Source organism: Chiloscyllium plagiosum, unplaced genomic scaffold, assembly GCF_004010195.1.
Source record: "Chiloscyllium plagiosum isolate BGI_BamShark_2017 unplaced genomic scaffold, ASM401019v2 scaf_11612, whole genome shotgun sequence".
NCBI classification, from domain to species: Eukaryota; Metazoa; Chordata; class Chondrichthyes; order Orectolobiformes; family Hemiscylliidae; genus Chiloscyllium; species Chiloscyllium plagiosum.
Window position 1 is genome coordinate 1 of NW_025214323.1, and position 16770 is coordinate 16770.

At 44.7% G+C, this 16770-nt stretch overlaps 1 protein-coding gene across 1 annotated transcript in view; it reads left to right on the forward strand.

Annotated features, from left to right (window-relative positions):
* Positions 1-2429: 2429 nt before the first annotated feature.
* The window catches only part of LOC122547865 (latent-transforming growth factor beta-binding protein 1-like), a gene marked incomplete at its 5' end in the record, with an annotated part of 16295 nt that continues 1954 nt past the window's right edge, over positions 2430-16770 (forward strand). Inside the window, 5 exons of the mRNA XM_043686438.1 lie at positions 2430-2573; positions 3821-3997; positions 4234-4311; positions 14919-15047; positions 15836-15979. Of these exons, the coding sequence (XP_043542373.1) occupies positions 2430-2573; positions 3821-3997; positions 4234-4311; positions 14919-15047; positions 15836-15979 (672 nt within the window). The remainder of the gene's footprint in view (positions 2574-3820; positions 3998-4233; positions 4312-14918; positions 15048-15835; positions 15980-16770) is intronic.

The window sequence follows — 16770 nt, forward strand, 5'->3', positions numbered from 1 at the left end:
TGCCAGACGTGCTGACATTTCCCAACAGTATCTGTTTTGTGGTGATTGTTGTTGATTCAGTCTTCTGTACTGCATTAATCTCTGGCACTATGGCAGTCATGTTCTCTCATTCGTACAGTCTTATCGAATACCACATAAAATTAATTTGGTATTTTTCCACCCAACACTCCAACAATACCATTTTCTGTAAAGTGAACTATTTTGGAATTGAAGAAAGGGGACGTTATTACATCAAAGAGTATAATCCACTGTGTTACTCCCCACTAACTCACTCCCACCCCCAACTCAAGTTCCATTCCTCGAAAGCCACAAAACAGTTTTGGTTTACTCAGTAGCTAAATGAGATCTCCAACAAACCACCCCACCTATAAACCACATTCACTGTTTGGACAGACATCACTTGTGACAATCGGTGCAATGATGTTCCATGCTATGGGGCAATGGACATCATGCAAACCTGGATCAAGAGGCAATACAACGCACACGTCTTTTTGACAATCAAAAGGTTTAACAACACACATCATAATTCATATTCTTTGAATAGTGTGCTACTGATGGACATGAATCAACTGGTGACCCAGATATATTATCCAACTCAACAAGTCTCTGAGTCCTGAACTTCAGGTTAACTGAACATCCCAACAGCAGAGCTAACTATCAGTCCGTATGGCCGGATGTTATTGATCCCGATTGGACCCTCGGGGCAACACAACAGTGTCAAATATCCTAAATCGCGCTCCAGTCACCCAAACAAACTTGCCTTTCATCAGTGAAACATCCTATTGTACCACCAATCTCCACCGTTCTGAGCCCTGTGGACCAGATAGAAGAACAGAGATCTCAAAGTTGACGGGACACTGCCCTCCATGGTGTAACTCTATGGCCTCACATTGAGTCGGATTTAAAAAATATCCAGATGATTCATCTAAAGATACAAACAAAAAGCAATAACAATAAAAAAAACACTTATCCAAACTGGTAGTTAAAGACTAAATAACAATCCCAAACGAATGTACATGGGACCCCAATCATTTTGACCAGTATTGTTCCAGGAGCATCAAAGTGCAACAGCAACAAAGGGCAACGTGGGAAACATCCTGTTGGACATTGTTGTTTGATCCTCTGTGTGAGAGCTGTTACCACTATACCACAGATCTCAATGTCTGTCCTAACAAACTCCACACCACAACACTGTCCAACATTTTACAAATGGCACAACTCTCTCGTCTTTTTGGCAATCAAATAGTCCAACATTACACATCATAATTGAAATCCTGTGTTCAACGGCCCTCCCAGTGAACTGCCCACACAAATATCATGCGCCACACATCCACTGACTGAAACAAAACAGACAAGATAGTCAAAGATATCCGTGATGACATTCACTTATCACTCTGTAATGACTTGCCCAGCTCGATAGTTGCCCACCTGTTGTATTTGGGCTCCCATTTGGAGCTAGCGCCATGTTGTGCCGACCTTTTATCCTGCTCTAAGATCAAACTAACCTACATACCCTTCATTTTACTATCATCCATGTGCCTATCGAAAAGAGTCGCTCAAATGTTCCTAACATATCTGACTGTACTACCATTGCTGGCAGTGCATTCCTCGTACCCATGCGCCCACCACTCTCTGAGTAAAGAACTTACCTCTAATATCTACCCTAAACCTTCCTTCAATCACTTTAAAATTATGACTCCTCGTGACAGAAATTTCTGCAATGGGAAAAGGTCTCTGACTATTCACTCTAACTATGCTTCACATCATCTTGTACACTCTATCAAGTCACCTGTCACCCTTCTTCCCTCCAATGAGAAAGATTGAGGGAATCCCATTCCTGTCATGTGATGCTTTGCCACATGACACTTGAAAACGTCTTGTACACATCCATCTCGCCCTCTGCTGTCATTCACACCCTTCAGTCCTTCAGCAAGGCTCTTCATTATGATGAGAAAGTGAGGTCTGCAGATGCTGGAGATCAGAGCTGAAAATGTGTTGCTGGAAGAATGTATTCCTGAAGAAGGGCTTATGCCCGAAATGTCGATTCTCCTGTTCCCTGGATGCTGCCTGACCTGCTGCGCTTTTCCAGGAACACATTTTCAGCTCTTCATTATGATGGTTGCACAATGAAAGCAAATTTAGTCAAACTGACCACTCCCCCTGCTGGGAGGTTTCTGTGTGGACATTGACTGCAATGTGATACCTGCTGAACATTCACTGAGGAACTGCAATGTGAACTTTTTTTAACCTTTTGAACTTAGCAGTATTGTAATCGCGACCGGAAGATTGTTAAACACGAGTTGAAGTGAGTCTGAGATGTTTCCTGAGCAAAGGCCAAGGGAATGAAGTTCAGAATGCAATACTGAACGTCATGTAAATGGTTCAAATTCAGCTAAATTTTCACTATAAAACTTGCCATCCCTTTGCAGATGTGAACGAGTGTGAGACTATCGAGGGTGTCTGTGGCTCTGCAGTCTGCGAGAATGTGGCCGGTTCATTTTTCTGTCTTTGTCTGGATGAAAACGAAGAGTTTGAACCAAGGACAGGACGGTGCAACCGACGAACTGTCCAGGGTACCTATAATGGCTGCTGTATTGCTGCTTTCCTCTCTGTCTAGACCAGGGTAATATCTTCCTCTTGGGAAAGTCGTACTGAGGTGTGCACACCAACTCACACCTGTACATTAGTGACATCTCTGTCTGGTTCAGCCAAGCCCAGATTCTGTACAAAGCAGCTCAAGAAACGAGTGAGAGCATTGATGCGATAAATGTGCTTTCACTGAGAAAGTTAAGAATCACACAACACCAGGTTATAGTCCAACAGGTTTATTTGGAAGCACTAGCTTTCAGAGCAGAACCACCTGATGAAGGAGCAGCGCTCTGAAAGCTAGTGCTTCCAATTAAACCTGTTGGACTATAACCTGGTGTTGTGTGATTTTTAACTTTGTACACCCCAGTCCAACAACAGCATCTCCAAATCATCCCTGAAAAGGTCTTAGCTCATGATGAGTGAACAGGTTATTTCCCATGAGGAGAAAGTGAGGTCTGCAGATGCTGGAGATCAAAGTTGAAACTTTATTGCTGGAACAGCACAGCAGGTCAGGCAGCATCCAGGGAACAGGAGATTCGACGTTTCGGGCACAGGCCGAAGAAGGGCCTGTGCCCGAAACGTCGAATCTCCTGTTCCCTGGATGCTGCCTGACCTGCTGTGCTGTTCCAGCAATAAAGTTTCAACTATTTCCCATGAGCCCTGCTCCAAATCAGTATCCAATGGGACACTGAGGATCTACACAGTGGGGTTGGCGAGGAGGAGAGGGAATCCTAGCATAATGTGTTTCCTCAGACATACAATACAGGCCAAGATACGTAGGTATGGGCAAAAACAGATCACGAGTGAGAGGAGAGAATGTACCAGGCAGAAACAACTGAGAATGGATCTGTAACGTTGGTGCTTTGTTCAGTAATCTCTGTTCATCAAGGAGAATTGATCCAGAACCTGCCTTCAATACTCAGATCCAAGATTGACGATAGGAGTTTGAGCAGAAGGAGGGAGGTAGCTGCTGACAGTTTGTATTTGCTTGAATTCACTTTTGGGATTGGTGTTTGAGACAGAAACAATATGAACTTTGGGGATTAAATGGAATTCAAGAAGATAGACAATCTCTAGGAATCAAAGTGGGTAAGTCCCAGTATGAACTTGAGATTGATTGATACATGGTCCTTTGTACAAATGGATGGGGTAGAGTCAGTGAAAGGGAGAGTGTTTCAGGTTTACTGGTGATTTGCTGCTCCTTACCTTCTGACTCTGCTGCCTTTTCTAGGTCGGCCGATGGGAGAGACCACGAGGGAGGAGAACGAGTGTTACTACAACCTAAATGATGTGCAGCTATGTGAAAACATTCTGGCACGGAATGTCACGAGACAGGAATGTTGCTGCACTGTGGGTGAGGGCTGGGGGAGAGAATGTCGAATCTACCAATGTCCTGTCCCTGGCTCAGGTTAGTGTGTATGCATGAAACTGAAGTTAATGTTTACCATCACTTGTTAATCTTTACCATAACTTGTTAACTTTTACTATCCCTTTTTCATTTTTACTATCGTCAGTTAACTCATACCATCACTTGTTCATCTTAACCATCAGTGGTTTACTCTTACTGTCACTTGTGAATCTTTACTGTCAATTGCAGAACCTCATGTTCCTGTCCTAATGATTTCCCTCTCGTATCTCTTTCAGATGAATATCAGTCTCTGTGTCCTCAAGGGCAAGGATTCCTCTCCATTCCACAGTCATTGTTTGGAAGGAACTACAAAGGTGAGTTCACAGGTGGGAATAGTTTTTGAACTTTGGAACCTGGAGAGTTGGAGCACGATTCTTGATAATCTGGGAGAGAAACTCTCTGTTTGAAAATGCTGTTCCTGGTCTCATCAGCAGCGGAGGTCCTGATGATCATTCTATGACATATTCCTCTCACTTGTTCTATGTTAACAATAAAACAATCAAGTAGAAGTAAACTGTTCAGCACATTAAGGCTGCTCACCATTCAATAAGATGTCAAAGAGTCATAGAGATGTACAGCATGGAAACAGACCCTTCAGTCCAACTCGTCCATGCCGACCCAATCTCGTCCCACCTGCCAGCATCCGGCCCATATCCCTCCAAACCCTTCCTATTCAGATACCCATCCAAATGTCTCTTAAATGTTGCAATTGATACCAGCCTCCACCACATCCTCTGGCAGCTCATTCCATACACGCACCTCTGGTTAGCAAGGTTAGATCTCACCGAATACAGGGAGTACTCGCCATTTGGATACAGGACTGGCTCAGAGGTAGAAGACAGAGGATGGTGGTGGAGGGTTGTTTTTCAGACTGGAGGCCTGTGACCAGTGGAGTGCCACAAGGATCGAAGCTGGGTCCACTGCTTCTCATTATTTATATAAAAAATTTTCATCCTGAAGACCTTAGTAACGACTTACTTCAGTCATAATCCCTGCTCATACCTGTTCTTGCTGCCCTGTAGAGAGACTATTCAAAGTGCAAACACAATATTTCTCAGTACATGAATGACAAACAGGCTTCTTGACATTGGTCTCTCTGACTCAAAAAGAACGAAAGAGAGCCACAAACTTGTTCAAAATGGCATGTTCCACTTGCAAAACTCCATTTTGCCACAGGATGGCAGCAACGTAGTAGCAGTCTGATAATGTCAAATACCTACAGCATCCAGACCAATATGGAGAGATTCATTCACAGAGTCATAGAGATGTACAGCACAGAACCGGCCCATATCCCTCCAAACCTTTTCTATTCATATACCCCTCAAAATGCCTTTTAAATGTTGCAATTGTACCAGCCTCCACCACGTCCTCTAGCAGTTCATTTCATACACCCACTACCCTCTGTATGAAAACGTTGCCCCTCAAGTCCCTTTTAAATTTTTCCCCTTTCACCTTAAGCTGTATCTTCTGGTTTTGGACTCCCCAACTCTGGCGAAAAGACTTTGTCTATTTATCCTATCTATGCCCTCATGATTTTATAAACCTCTAGCCTCTGACACTCCAGGGAAAACAGCCCCAGCCTGTTCAGCCTCTCCCTATGGCTCAAATCTTCTAACCCTGGCAGGATCCTTGTTTCTGAACCCTTTTGAGTTTAACAACATTCCTCCTATAGCAGGGAGACCAGAATTGCACACAATATTCCAAAAGTGGCCTAACCAATGTCCTGTACAGCCGCAACATGACCTCCCAACTCCTGTACTCAATACTCTGGCCAATAAAGGAAAGCATACCAAACGCCTTCTTCACTATCCTACCTACCTGTGACTCCACTTTCAAGGACCTATGAACCCGCACTCCAAGGTCTCTTTGTCCAGCAACACTCCCCAGGACCTTAACACATTAAGTGTATAAATCCTGCCCTGATTTGCCTTTCCAAAATGCAGCACCTCACGTTTATCTAAATTAAACTCCATCTGCCACTCCTCAGCCCATTGACCTGTCTGATCAAGATCCCATTGTAATCTGAGGTAACCTTCTTTGCTGTCAATTACACCTCCAATTTTGGTGTCATCTGCAAACTTACTAACTATACCTCCTATGTTCACATTCCAAATCATTTACATAAATGACAGAAAGCAGTGGATCCAGCACAGTTCCTTGTGGCACTCCCCTGGTCACAGGCCTTCAGTCTGAAAGGCGACCCTGGACCATCACTCTCTGTCTTCTACTTTCGAACCAGTTCTGTATCCAAATGGCTGGTTCTCCCTGTATTCCATGAGATCTAACCTTGCTGATCAGTCTCTCATGGGGAACCTTGTCGAATGCCTTACTGAAGTCCATATGGATCACGCCCACCGCTCTATCCTCATCAATCCTCTTTGTTACTTCTTCAAAAAACTCAATTAAATTAGTGATTTCCCACACACAAAGCCATGTTGACTATCCCTAATCAGTCCTTGCCTTTCCAAATACACGTCCCTCAGGATTCCCTCCAACAACTTGCCCACCACCGAGGTCAGGCTCACTGGTCTATAGTTCCCTGGCTTGTCTTTACCACCCTTCTTAAACAGTGGCACCACATTTGCCAACCTCAGTCTCCCGGCAGCTCACCTGTGACTATCGATGATACAAATATCTCAGCAAGAGGCCCAGCAATCACTTCTCTAGCTTCTCACAGAGTTCTCAGATACACCTGATCAGGTCCTATGGAATTTATCCACCTTTATATGTTTTAAGTCGTCCAGCACTTCCTCCTCTGTAATATGGATATTTTTCCAAATGACTCTATTTATTTCCCCATGTTCTATCTCTTCCATGTTTTTTTCCACATTAAACACTGATGTAGAATATTTGCTTTGTATTTCCCCCATTTCTTGCCATTCCACACAAAAGTGGCCTTGCTGATTTTTAAGAGGGCTCTATTCTCTCCCTAGTTCCCCATTGGCCTTAATGTATTTGTAGAATCTCTTCAGATTCTCCTTAGCCTATTTGCCAAAGCTATCTCATGTCCCCTTTTTGCACTCCTGATTTCCCTCTTAAATATACTCCTACTGCCTTTATACTCTTCCAGGGTTTCACTCAATCTCTGCTGTCTATACCTGAAATATACTTCTTTCTTTTCCTTAACCAAACCACCAATTTCTCCAGTCATCCAGCATTCCCCACACCTACCAGTCTTTTCTTTCACCCTAACAGGAATATACTGTCTCTGGACTTTCATTATCTCATTTTTGAAGGCTTCCCATTTTCCAGCCGTCCCTTTACCTACAAACATCTGCACCCAATCAGCTTTTGAAAGTTCTTGCCTCATGCAGTCAAAATAGGCCTTTGTTCACTTTAGAATTCAACTTTTAAATCCAATCTATCCTTTTCCATCACTATTTTAAAACTATTAGAATTATGGTCGCTGGCCCCAAAGTGCTCCCCCGCTGACACCTCACCTGCCCTGCCTTATTGCCCAAGAGTAGGTCATGTTTTGCACCTTCTTTAGTCGGTACATCCTCATACTGAATCAGAAAATTTTCTTGTACACACTTAACAAGTTCCTCTCCATCTAAACCCTTAACACTATGGAAACCCCAATCTATGTTTGGAAAGTTAAAATTTCCTACCATAACTACCCTATTATTTTTACAGATAACTGAGGTCTCCTTACAAATTTGTTTCTCAACTTCCTATTAAGGTGATCATCCCTTTCCTATTTCTCAGTTCCACCCAAATAACCTCCCTTGATGTATTCCCAGGAATGTCCTTCCTAAGTAGAGCCATAATGTTATCCCTAATCAAAAACGCCACTCCCCCTCCTCCCTTACTTCCCTTTCTATTCTTCCTATAGTGTCTATACTCTGGAGCATTAAGCTGCCAGTCCTGTCCATCCCTGGGCTACGTCTCTGTAATTGCAATGACATTCCCAATCTCATGTTCCCAACCATGCCCTGAGTTCATCTGCCTTCCCTATTGGGCCTCTTGCATTGAAATAAATGTAGTTTAATTTATCAGTCCTACCTTGCTCTCTGCTTTGTCCCTGTCTGACCTGACTGTTCAACTCGCTCCCTTTCCCAACTGTACCAGTCTCAGATTGATCTCTTTCTTCACTCTCTCCTGGGTCCCACCTCTCCAATTCCCCCCCCACCAAACCCCCCAACCACCCACCCACCTCCACCCCATGCCACCTTACTACTTTAAATCCTCCTGAGCAGCTGTAGCAATCTCCCTGCCAGTATATTAGTCCCCTTGCAATACAAGTGCAATGTGTCCTTCTTATACAGGTCACTTCTACACCAGAAGAGATTCCACTGACACAAATATGTGAATCTTTCTCCCCTGCTCTAGCTCCTCAGCCACGTATTCATCTGTTCTGTCCTTCTATTCCTATCCTCATTAGCTTGTGGCATCAGGAGTAATCTAAATATTCCAACCCTCGACGACCTCCTTTTTAAATTCCTACCTAACTTCCTATATTCTCTCCTCAGAATCTCATCCTTTTCCCTGCCTATGTCGTTAATTCCAATGTGTACAATGACCTCCTGCTATTTCCTCTCCTCTTTGAGAACATAAGACATAGGAGTGAAAGTAAGGCCATTCAGCCCACTCTGTCACTTACCCGCACCCTTTAGATTAGATACAGTGTGGAAACAGGCCCTTCGGCCCAACAAATCCACACCAACCTGCCGAAGCACAACCCACCCAGACCCCATTCTCCTACACTTACCCCTTCACCTAACACTACGGGCGATTTAGCTCGGCCAATTCACCTGACCTGCACATCTTTGGTCTGTGGGAGGAAACCGGAGCACCCGGAGGAAACCCATGTAGACACGGGGAGAACGTGCAAACTCCACACAGTCAGTCGCCTGAGGCGGGAATTGAACCCAGGTCTCTGGCGCTGTGAGGCAGCAGTGCTAACCACTGTGCCACCATGCTGCCCTTGCGAGATCAAGAGTTTATCAATCTCTGCCTTGAAGACATTCAATGTCCCGGCCTCTATTGTGCTCCATGGCAATGAATTTGACAAGCCCACCACTGTCTGGCTGAAGAAATGTCTCCTCATTTTTTTTAGATTAGATTCCCTACAGTATGGAAACACATCCTTCGGCCCAACAAGTCCACACCAACCCTCCGAAGAGTAACCCACCCAGACCCATTCCCCTACCCTATATTTACCCCTGACTAATGCAATTAACATCATGGGCAATTTAACATGGCCAATTCATCTGACCTGCACATCTTTTGGATTGTGGGAGGAAACCGGAGCACCCGGAAGAAACTCACGCAGATGTGGGGAGAATGTGCAAACTCCACACAGATAATCACTCAAGGCTGTAATCAAACCCGGGTCCCTGGTGCTGTGAGGCAGCGGTGCTAACTACTGAGCCGCCATGCTCCCCTCATTTCTGTTCTAAATTGACCCCCCTCCAATTCTAAGGCTGTGCCCACGGGTCCTAGTCTCCCTGCCTAACGAAACATATTCCCAGTGTCCACCTTTTCTAAGTCATGCATTATCTTGTAAGTTTCTATTAGATCTCCCCTCAACCTCCTAAACTCTAATGCATACAATCCCAGGATCCTCAGCCGTTCATCGTATGTTAGACCTACCATTCCAGGGATCATCCGTGTGAATCTCCGCTGGACACGCTCCAGTGCCAGTATGTCCTTCCTGAGGTGTGGGGTCCAAACTTGGACACAGTATTCCAAATGGGGCCTAACCAGAGCTTTATAAAGTCTCAGCAGCACATTGCTGCTTTTATGTTCCAACCCTCTTGAGATAAATGACAAAATTACATTTGCTTTCTTAACCACGGACTCAACCTGTAAGTTAGCCTTTAGAGAATCCTGTACTAGCACTCCCAGATCCCTTTGTACTTCGGCTTTCTGAATTTTCTCACCGTTTAGAAAATAGTCCATGCCTGTATTCTTTTTTCCAAAGTGCAAGACCTCGCATTTGCTCACATTGAATTTCATCAGCCATTTCCTGGACCACTCTCCCAAACTGTCTAGATCCTTCTGCAGTCTCCCCACCTCCTCAGTACTACCTGCCTGTCCACCTAACTTTGTATCATCATCAAACTTCACTAGAATGCCCCCAGCCCCTTCATCCAGATCATTAACATATAACGTGAACAGCTGTGGCCCAACACTGAACCCTGCGGGACACCACAGGTGTCATCAACTGCCATTCCAAAAAAGATCCTTTTATCCCAACTCTCTGCCTTCTGTCAGACAGCCAATCCTCAATCCATGCCAGTAGCTCACGTCGAACACCATGGGCCCTCACCTTACTCAACAGCCTCCCATGAGACACCTTATCAAAGGCCTTTTGGAAGTCTAGATAGATAACATCCACTGGGTTTCCCTGGTCTAATCTATTTGTTACCTCTTCAAAAAATTCTAACAGGTTTGTCAGGCATGACCTCCCCTTACTAAATCCATGCTGACTTGTTCTAATCCGACCCTGCTTTTCCAAGAATTTAGAAATCTCATCCTTAACGATGGATTCTAGGATTTTGCCCACAGCCGAGCTTAGGCTAATCGGCCTATAATATTCCATCCTTCATCGTGATCCATTCTTAAACAAGGGGGTTACAACAGTGATTTTCCAATCATCTGGGACTTCCCTGACTTCAGTGATTTTTGAAAGATTACAACCAATGCCTCCACTATTTCCTCAGCCACCTCCCTCAGAACTCTAGGATGTAACCCATCGAGGCCAGGAGATTTATCAATATTTAGACCTTTTAGCTTTTCTAGCACTTTCTCTTTTGTAATGGCTACCATCCTCAACTCTGCCCCCGACTGTCCTTAATTGTTGGGATATTACCCATGTCTTCCACTGTGAAGATTGATGCAAAGTACTTATTAAGTTCTTCAGCTATTTCCTTATCTCCCATCACGACTCTTCCAGTATCAATTTGGAGCGACCCAATCTCTACTTTTGCCTCTCATTTGTTTCTTATGTATTGAAAGAAACCTTTACTATCATTTCTAATATTACTGGCTAGCTTACCTTCATATTTGATCCTTTCCTTACTTATTTCTCTCTTTGTTATCCTCTGTTTATTTTTGTAACCTTCCCAATCTTCTGATTTCCCAGTGCTCTTGGCCATTTTATAGGCTCTCTCTTTTCCTTTGATACATTTCCTGACTTCCTTTGTCAGCCATGGCTGTCTAATCACCTCCCCCCCACCCACCCTGGATAATTTTTCTTTTCTTTGGGATGAACCTCTGTACTGTGTCCTCAATTACACCCAGAAACTCCTGCCATTGTTGCTCTACTGTCTTCCCCACTATGCTCTGCTTCCAGTCGATTTTCGTCAGTTCCTCTCTCATGCCCCTGTAATTATCTTTATTTAACTGTAACACCATTTCATCTGATTTTGCCTTCTCTCAAACTACAGACTGAGCTCTGCCGTATTATGATCGCTGCCTCCTAAGTGTTTCCTTACTTTAAGGTCTTTTATAAAGTCTGGCTGATTACATAGCACTAAGTGCAGAATAGCCTGCTCTCTTGTGGGCTCCATCACAATCTGTTCCAAAAAGCCATCCTGAAAGCATTCCATGAATTCCCTTTCTTCGGAACCACCAGCAACATTATTCACCCAGTCCATTTGCATATTGAAATCCCCCATGATCACCGTGACCTTACCTTTCTGACATGCCCTATCTATTTCCTGGTGCATCTTGCACCCCTGGTCCTGACCACTGCTGGGAGGTCTGTACATAGCTCTCATTATGGTTTTTTTTGCCTTTGTGGTTCCTCAACTCAAGCCACACAGACTCCACATCATCTGACCCTACGTCATTCAGTGCTATAGATTTAATTTCATTCCTAACTAACAAGGCAACCCCACCCCCTCTGCTCACCTCCCTGTCTTTTTGATAAGTAGTATGTCGTTGGATGTTTAACTGCCAGACCTGAACCCCCTGCAACCACGTCTCTGTGATGCCTACCACATCATAATCAATCACGATGATTTGTGTCATTAATTCATCTACTTTGTTACGAGCATTCAGGTACAGCTTCTTAATGCTAATTTTCTTGTCCTCATGATTTCCAACATCCCTAGTAATATGCCCTAAGTTATTCTTCCTTTTTGCTTCATTCCGAGTCTGCCTTGAACTTAAACCTGCACACATACTAACCTGCTGCTTATCTTTCTACTTGACTCCATACTCCCTGTTGCTTTCCCTTTCCCTTCCCCCCGCCGACTCAGAAGTTTAAAGTCCTAGTGACCATCCTATTTATCCTTTTTGTCAGAGCATTGGTTCCAGATCAGTTCAGGTGGATACCGTCCCATCAGTACAGATCGCTCCAGTTCCAAACTGATGCCAATGTTCCATAAAATGGAATCCCTCTTTCCCATACCAATCTCTTGGCCACATGTTTACATCCCTAACTTTCTTATCCCTCTGCCAATTAGCATTTGGCTCAGGAAGTAATCCAGAGATTATGTCCCTCGAGGATCTGTTCTTCAATTTCCTTCCTAGTGCTTGATACTCCCCAAACAGGTCCTCCTTCCTCACCTTGCCTATGGTGTTAGTGCCAACGTGGACCACAACAACTGGATCTTCTCCCTCCTGCTCCAATATCCTTTCAAACATTCTGCACCCTCTCCGAGATATCCTTGATCCTGGTACCAGGGAGGCAACACACCATTTTGATGTCTCACTGTCGGCAGCAGAAATGTCTGTCTGTGTCTCTGACTAGAGATCCCCTATCACAATCGATTGTCTGGAACCTGACATACCCTTCGTTACATTAGAGCCAGTCTTGATACCAGAAACCTAGCTGTTCATGCTACATTTTCCTGAGATTCATTATCCCCTATATTTTCCAAATGGGCATACCTGTTTGAGATGGGGCTAGTCAAAGAAGACTCCTGCATTCCCTGCTTCCCTCTCCTACCTTTCCTGGGGGTCACCATCTACTTGACTGTATCTGCAGTTTATCTCCCTTCCTATAACTGCCATCCATCACATCCTCTAGCTCTCGTAAATTCTTCATTGCCTCTAACTGTCACTCCAACCGATCCATGTGATTTGATCGGATTTGCAACCAAACACACTTCCTGCAGACATAATCATCAGTCACATGGAAACTCTCCCTCAACTCCCATATCCAACAGGAAAGGCACATCACTCTACTAAAGGCCATCTCTGCACCTTAACAATCTACAGACTCAGAAAATAGCATAGTCTTACTGCTCTAAAAAATACTGCTGCAGGCTAACTTAGTATCTATGTTTTATATTTTCAGATAATCAAGACACAGATCTCAATAAAACATAAAATCGAGAAAAGAACTCACTCTTCTCACTACTATAGATTTACAAAAAAGAAAACCGTAAGGTTACACTTTAAAAAAAGTCACTTAGCTGCTCCCCTGCTGTCAACTCTCCCACACAGATTTCTCCAAGGTCAGCTGTGAATCTTGCTGTTTGTTAATTTTTCTTAGACAACTTTGATGCCCAGAGATACTTGAAACAAAGCAGCAGAACAGTAAGCTGTGCAGATGCATGGCAGGGTCAAACAGCAGTGCAGGTTTATTTCTCTATTTGATTCGCTCCCCATGTGGTCACAACCTTTGTCTGTCTCCCTCCTTTTAAAAGTACCGTTGTTTTGATCATATTTTTTGCCCAACTTCCAAAACAATGCAACTGCTTATAAAACAGTAATTACTGCTCCTAGAGTTTGAGGAAATCAGCTCCAACACTGAAAAATGCCTCAAAAAAGGAGCAGTTCTTACAGCCACAATTTCTTCCCATCCTCCATGGGGTGGTACAGTGGCTCAGTGGTTAGTACTGCTGCCTCACAGCACCAAGGACCCAGGTTCGATTCCAGCCTCAAACGACTGTCTACGTGGAGTTTGCATGTTCTCCCTGTGTCTGTGTGGGTTTTCTCTGGTTTTCCGGTTTCCTCCCACAATCCAAAAATGTGCAGGTTAGCTATTTTGGCCATGCTAAATTGCCCATATGTTCAGGGGCGTGTAGGTTCGGTGCATTAGTCAGGGGTAAATATAGAGTAGGGGGAATGGGTCAGGGCCGGTTACTCTTCGGAGGGGTCAGTGTGGACTTGAAGGGTCTGTTTCCACATTTTAGGGATTCTATGACGATTCTCTGATCTTGTCCACCTCCATCTTGGATTACCCAGAATTCATTGTACAGTTTCATTTCCTGATTGTAGTAATAACTTTGGATGGGGTTACACAGTGAGTGTCATTTACCTCAAATAAATACTGATCCTGAACACTTACACAGTGAGTGATGCTTACCCTGCTGAATAAGCACTGACTTTGCACAGTGCGTGACCCTGACTCTCTACAATTACACAGTGAGTGACCCTGATCCTGTACAGTTCTGCAGTGAGTGATCCTTACCATGCTGAATTAACAGTGACCTTAACCCCCTTGAATAAACTCTGACCCTGTACAGTTACATAGTGAGTGATCTTTACCCTGCTGAATAAACACTGACCCTGTACAGTTACACAGTGTGTGACACTGACCCTGTTGAATAAACTCTGACCCTGTACAATTACATAGTGAGTGACCCTGATCCTGTACAGTTACATAGTGAGTGACCCTGACCCTGCTGATTAAACACTGACTCTGTACAATTACACAGTGAGTGACCCTGACCCTGCTGAATAAACTCTGACCCTGTACAATTACACAGTGAGTGACCTTGACCCTGTGCAGTTCCACAGTGAGTGACCCTGACCCTGTACAGTTATACAGCGAATGATCTTTACCGTGCTGAATAAACTCTGACCCTGTACAGTTACACAGTGAGTGACCCTGACCCTGCTGAATAAACACTGATTCTGTACAGCTACATAGTGAGTGGCCTTTACCGTGCTGAGTAAAGTGTTACTGAGTTTGCCGTAATCCTTTAACTGTCTGTTCATTTGGTTCCCTTGCTCACAGATGCTGATGAATGTTCATTGTTTGGGTCTGAGGTCTGTAAGAATGGCGTCTGTGTGAACACAGTTCCTGGTTATTCCTGTTACTGTCCTACCGGCTATTATTATCACTCCATCCGGCTGGAGTGCATTGGTGAGTGTTGGTTTAAGGATGCAGGAAGCAGTTTAGTATCCAAGAGAGGACTAGAGCTGAGTGTCGGGGAGAGTCAAGATAGACAGACGTCAGGAGAGACACGGCATGTAGGATGTCTGTCTTCCAGCTTATGATCTATGCCCTGGTAACTCAGTGAGTCTGCTCCTTGATTCTGACCCAGTGTGTACTTCCCCTGCAAGCAAACCAACCACTCAAATTGTATTTCCCTGCTTCTTTTCAAATTGTATTTCCCCACTTCTTCTCTATTCCACTATTGCTTTTCCCAAATTGTCTTATTCAAAATCAGTTTCCTGATTTGTGAAAATTTGTGCCTCAGGACATTCACTAACCATAAATTTGAGGAGTTGTTGGCCAGACAGTTTGAGAATTCCACGGATCATCCTTGATTGACCTGACCCCGTGCCATCGTAAATTTGAAGAGCCAGCCACACAGCATCTTGTGATTGCCCTGATGCCAATCCATGTTCCCTCAGTGATTTGGGTACAGGGTGTGGTGCTGGAATGAGAGGAGGGGATGGTGGGTGGGGAGGGGGTGTTGAAGTGGGGCTTGGAGTTGCAGTCGGGCTTGGAGTTGCAGTCACTTGACTGACAGACAGACGGATGGTGTGTGTTACTGAGAAGCCTGCCTTGAAAGCCAATTGGCTCTGTGCTGGACTGTATTCCCCCAAGTCTTGTAGCTCAGAAGTGTACCTACACAGAATGGGGAAGCAGCTTCGCCTACAGCTTATCCTAGATTCAACGTGCCTGTCTCCCCTGTATCCTGACAGATAATGATGAGTGTGAGGAAGAGACAGCCTGTGATAATGGTGAATGCGTGAACACAATTGGATCCTATTACTGCTCATGTCAACCTCCTCTCATTCTCGATGTGACACTTCGGCGGTGCATCTCAAACAGCAGTGAGCAGTTTGGTAAGTAGCCAAGTTTGCACTGGTGTTAGCCTATGTATGGGAGACAGAAACATCAGGGATTCCATCCTGAATACAGTCCTATTCATCTGGGTGCTGGCACAGGACTCCCTTGATCCGATGCTGATACTGAAACCCCTTGATCTGGATATCAGTTCGGAGCATTATTGATCCAGATGCTCATAATGAACACTCTCGATCTGTACCTGAACCAGATGCTGGTCATGATTCCCCAGATACTGTAGACTATGATCCCTCCCCCTCACCAAGGTAGAGGGGGCAGGATTGGGGCTCCACTCCCTGGAACTCAACCTCCAAGATCCCCCCTCCCCCCACTCCTGGGTTTGAGGACGATGGACTCCCAGCATCATGCCCATCAAAGCCTCCTAGTGGCACTGGGTCATTGTGGGAGTGGGGTTCTGTGGATGTAATCAGGGAGGTTTGAGACTGGAATCACAGCTAGATCAGTCTGAAGGACACAGGGGTCACTTACTGTAGATTGAAATTCCCAGATTCCATAAATCCCATGTGGTAGTTTGGAACTTGGGCTCACAGATTTACAGACCAGATCACTGAGCACAATCCACAAGGGAACAGCAAATTAGATTCATGCTTTACAATTTTAATTGTTCTGTTCTGTCCTTCTGACCATTCTTCCTCGCCCCCTCCCCAACTCCCTTGAACCCCCACTCCCTCATGGCACTCACTCCCTTACCCTCCCCTCCTCCTCCCTCATATCCACCTTCTCTCCCTCTTCCTCTTCTACCCCTCTATCTCTCTTCTCCCTCCCTCCC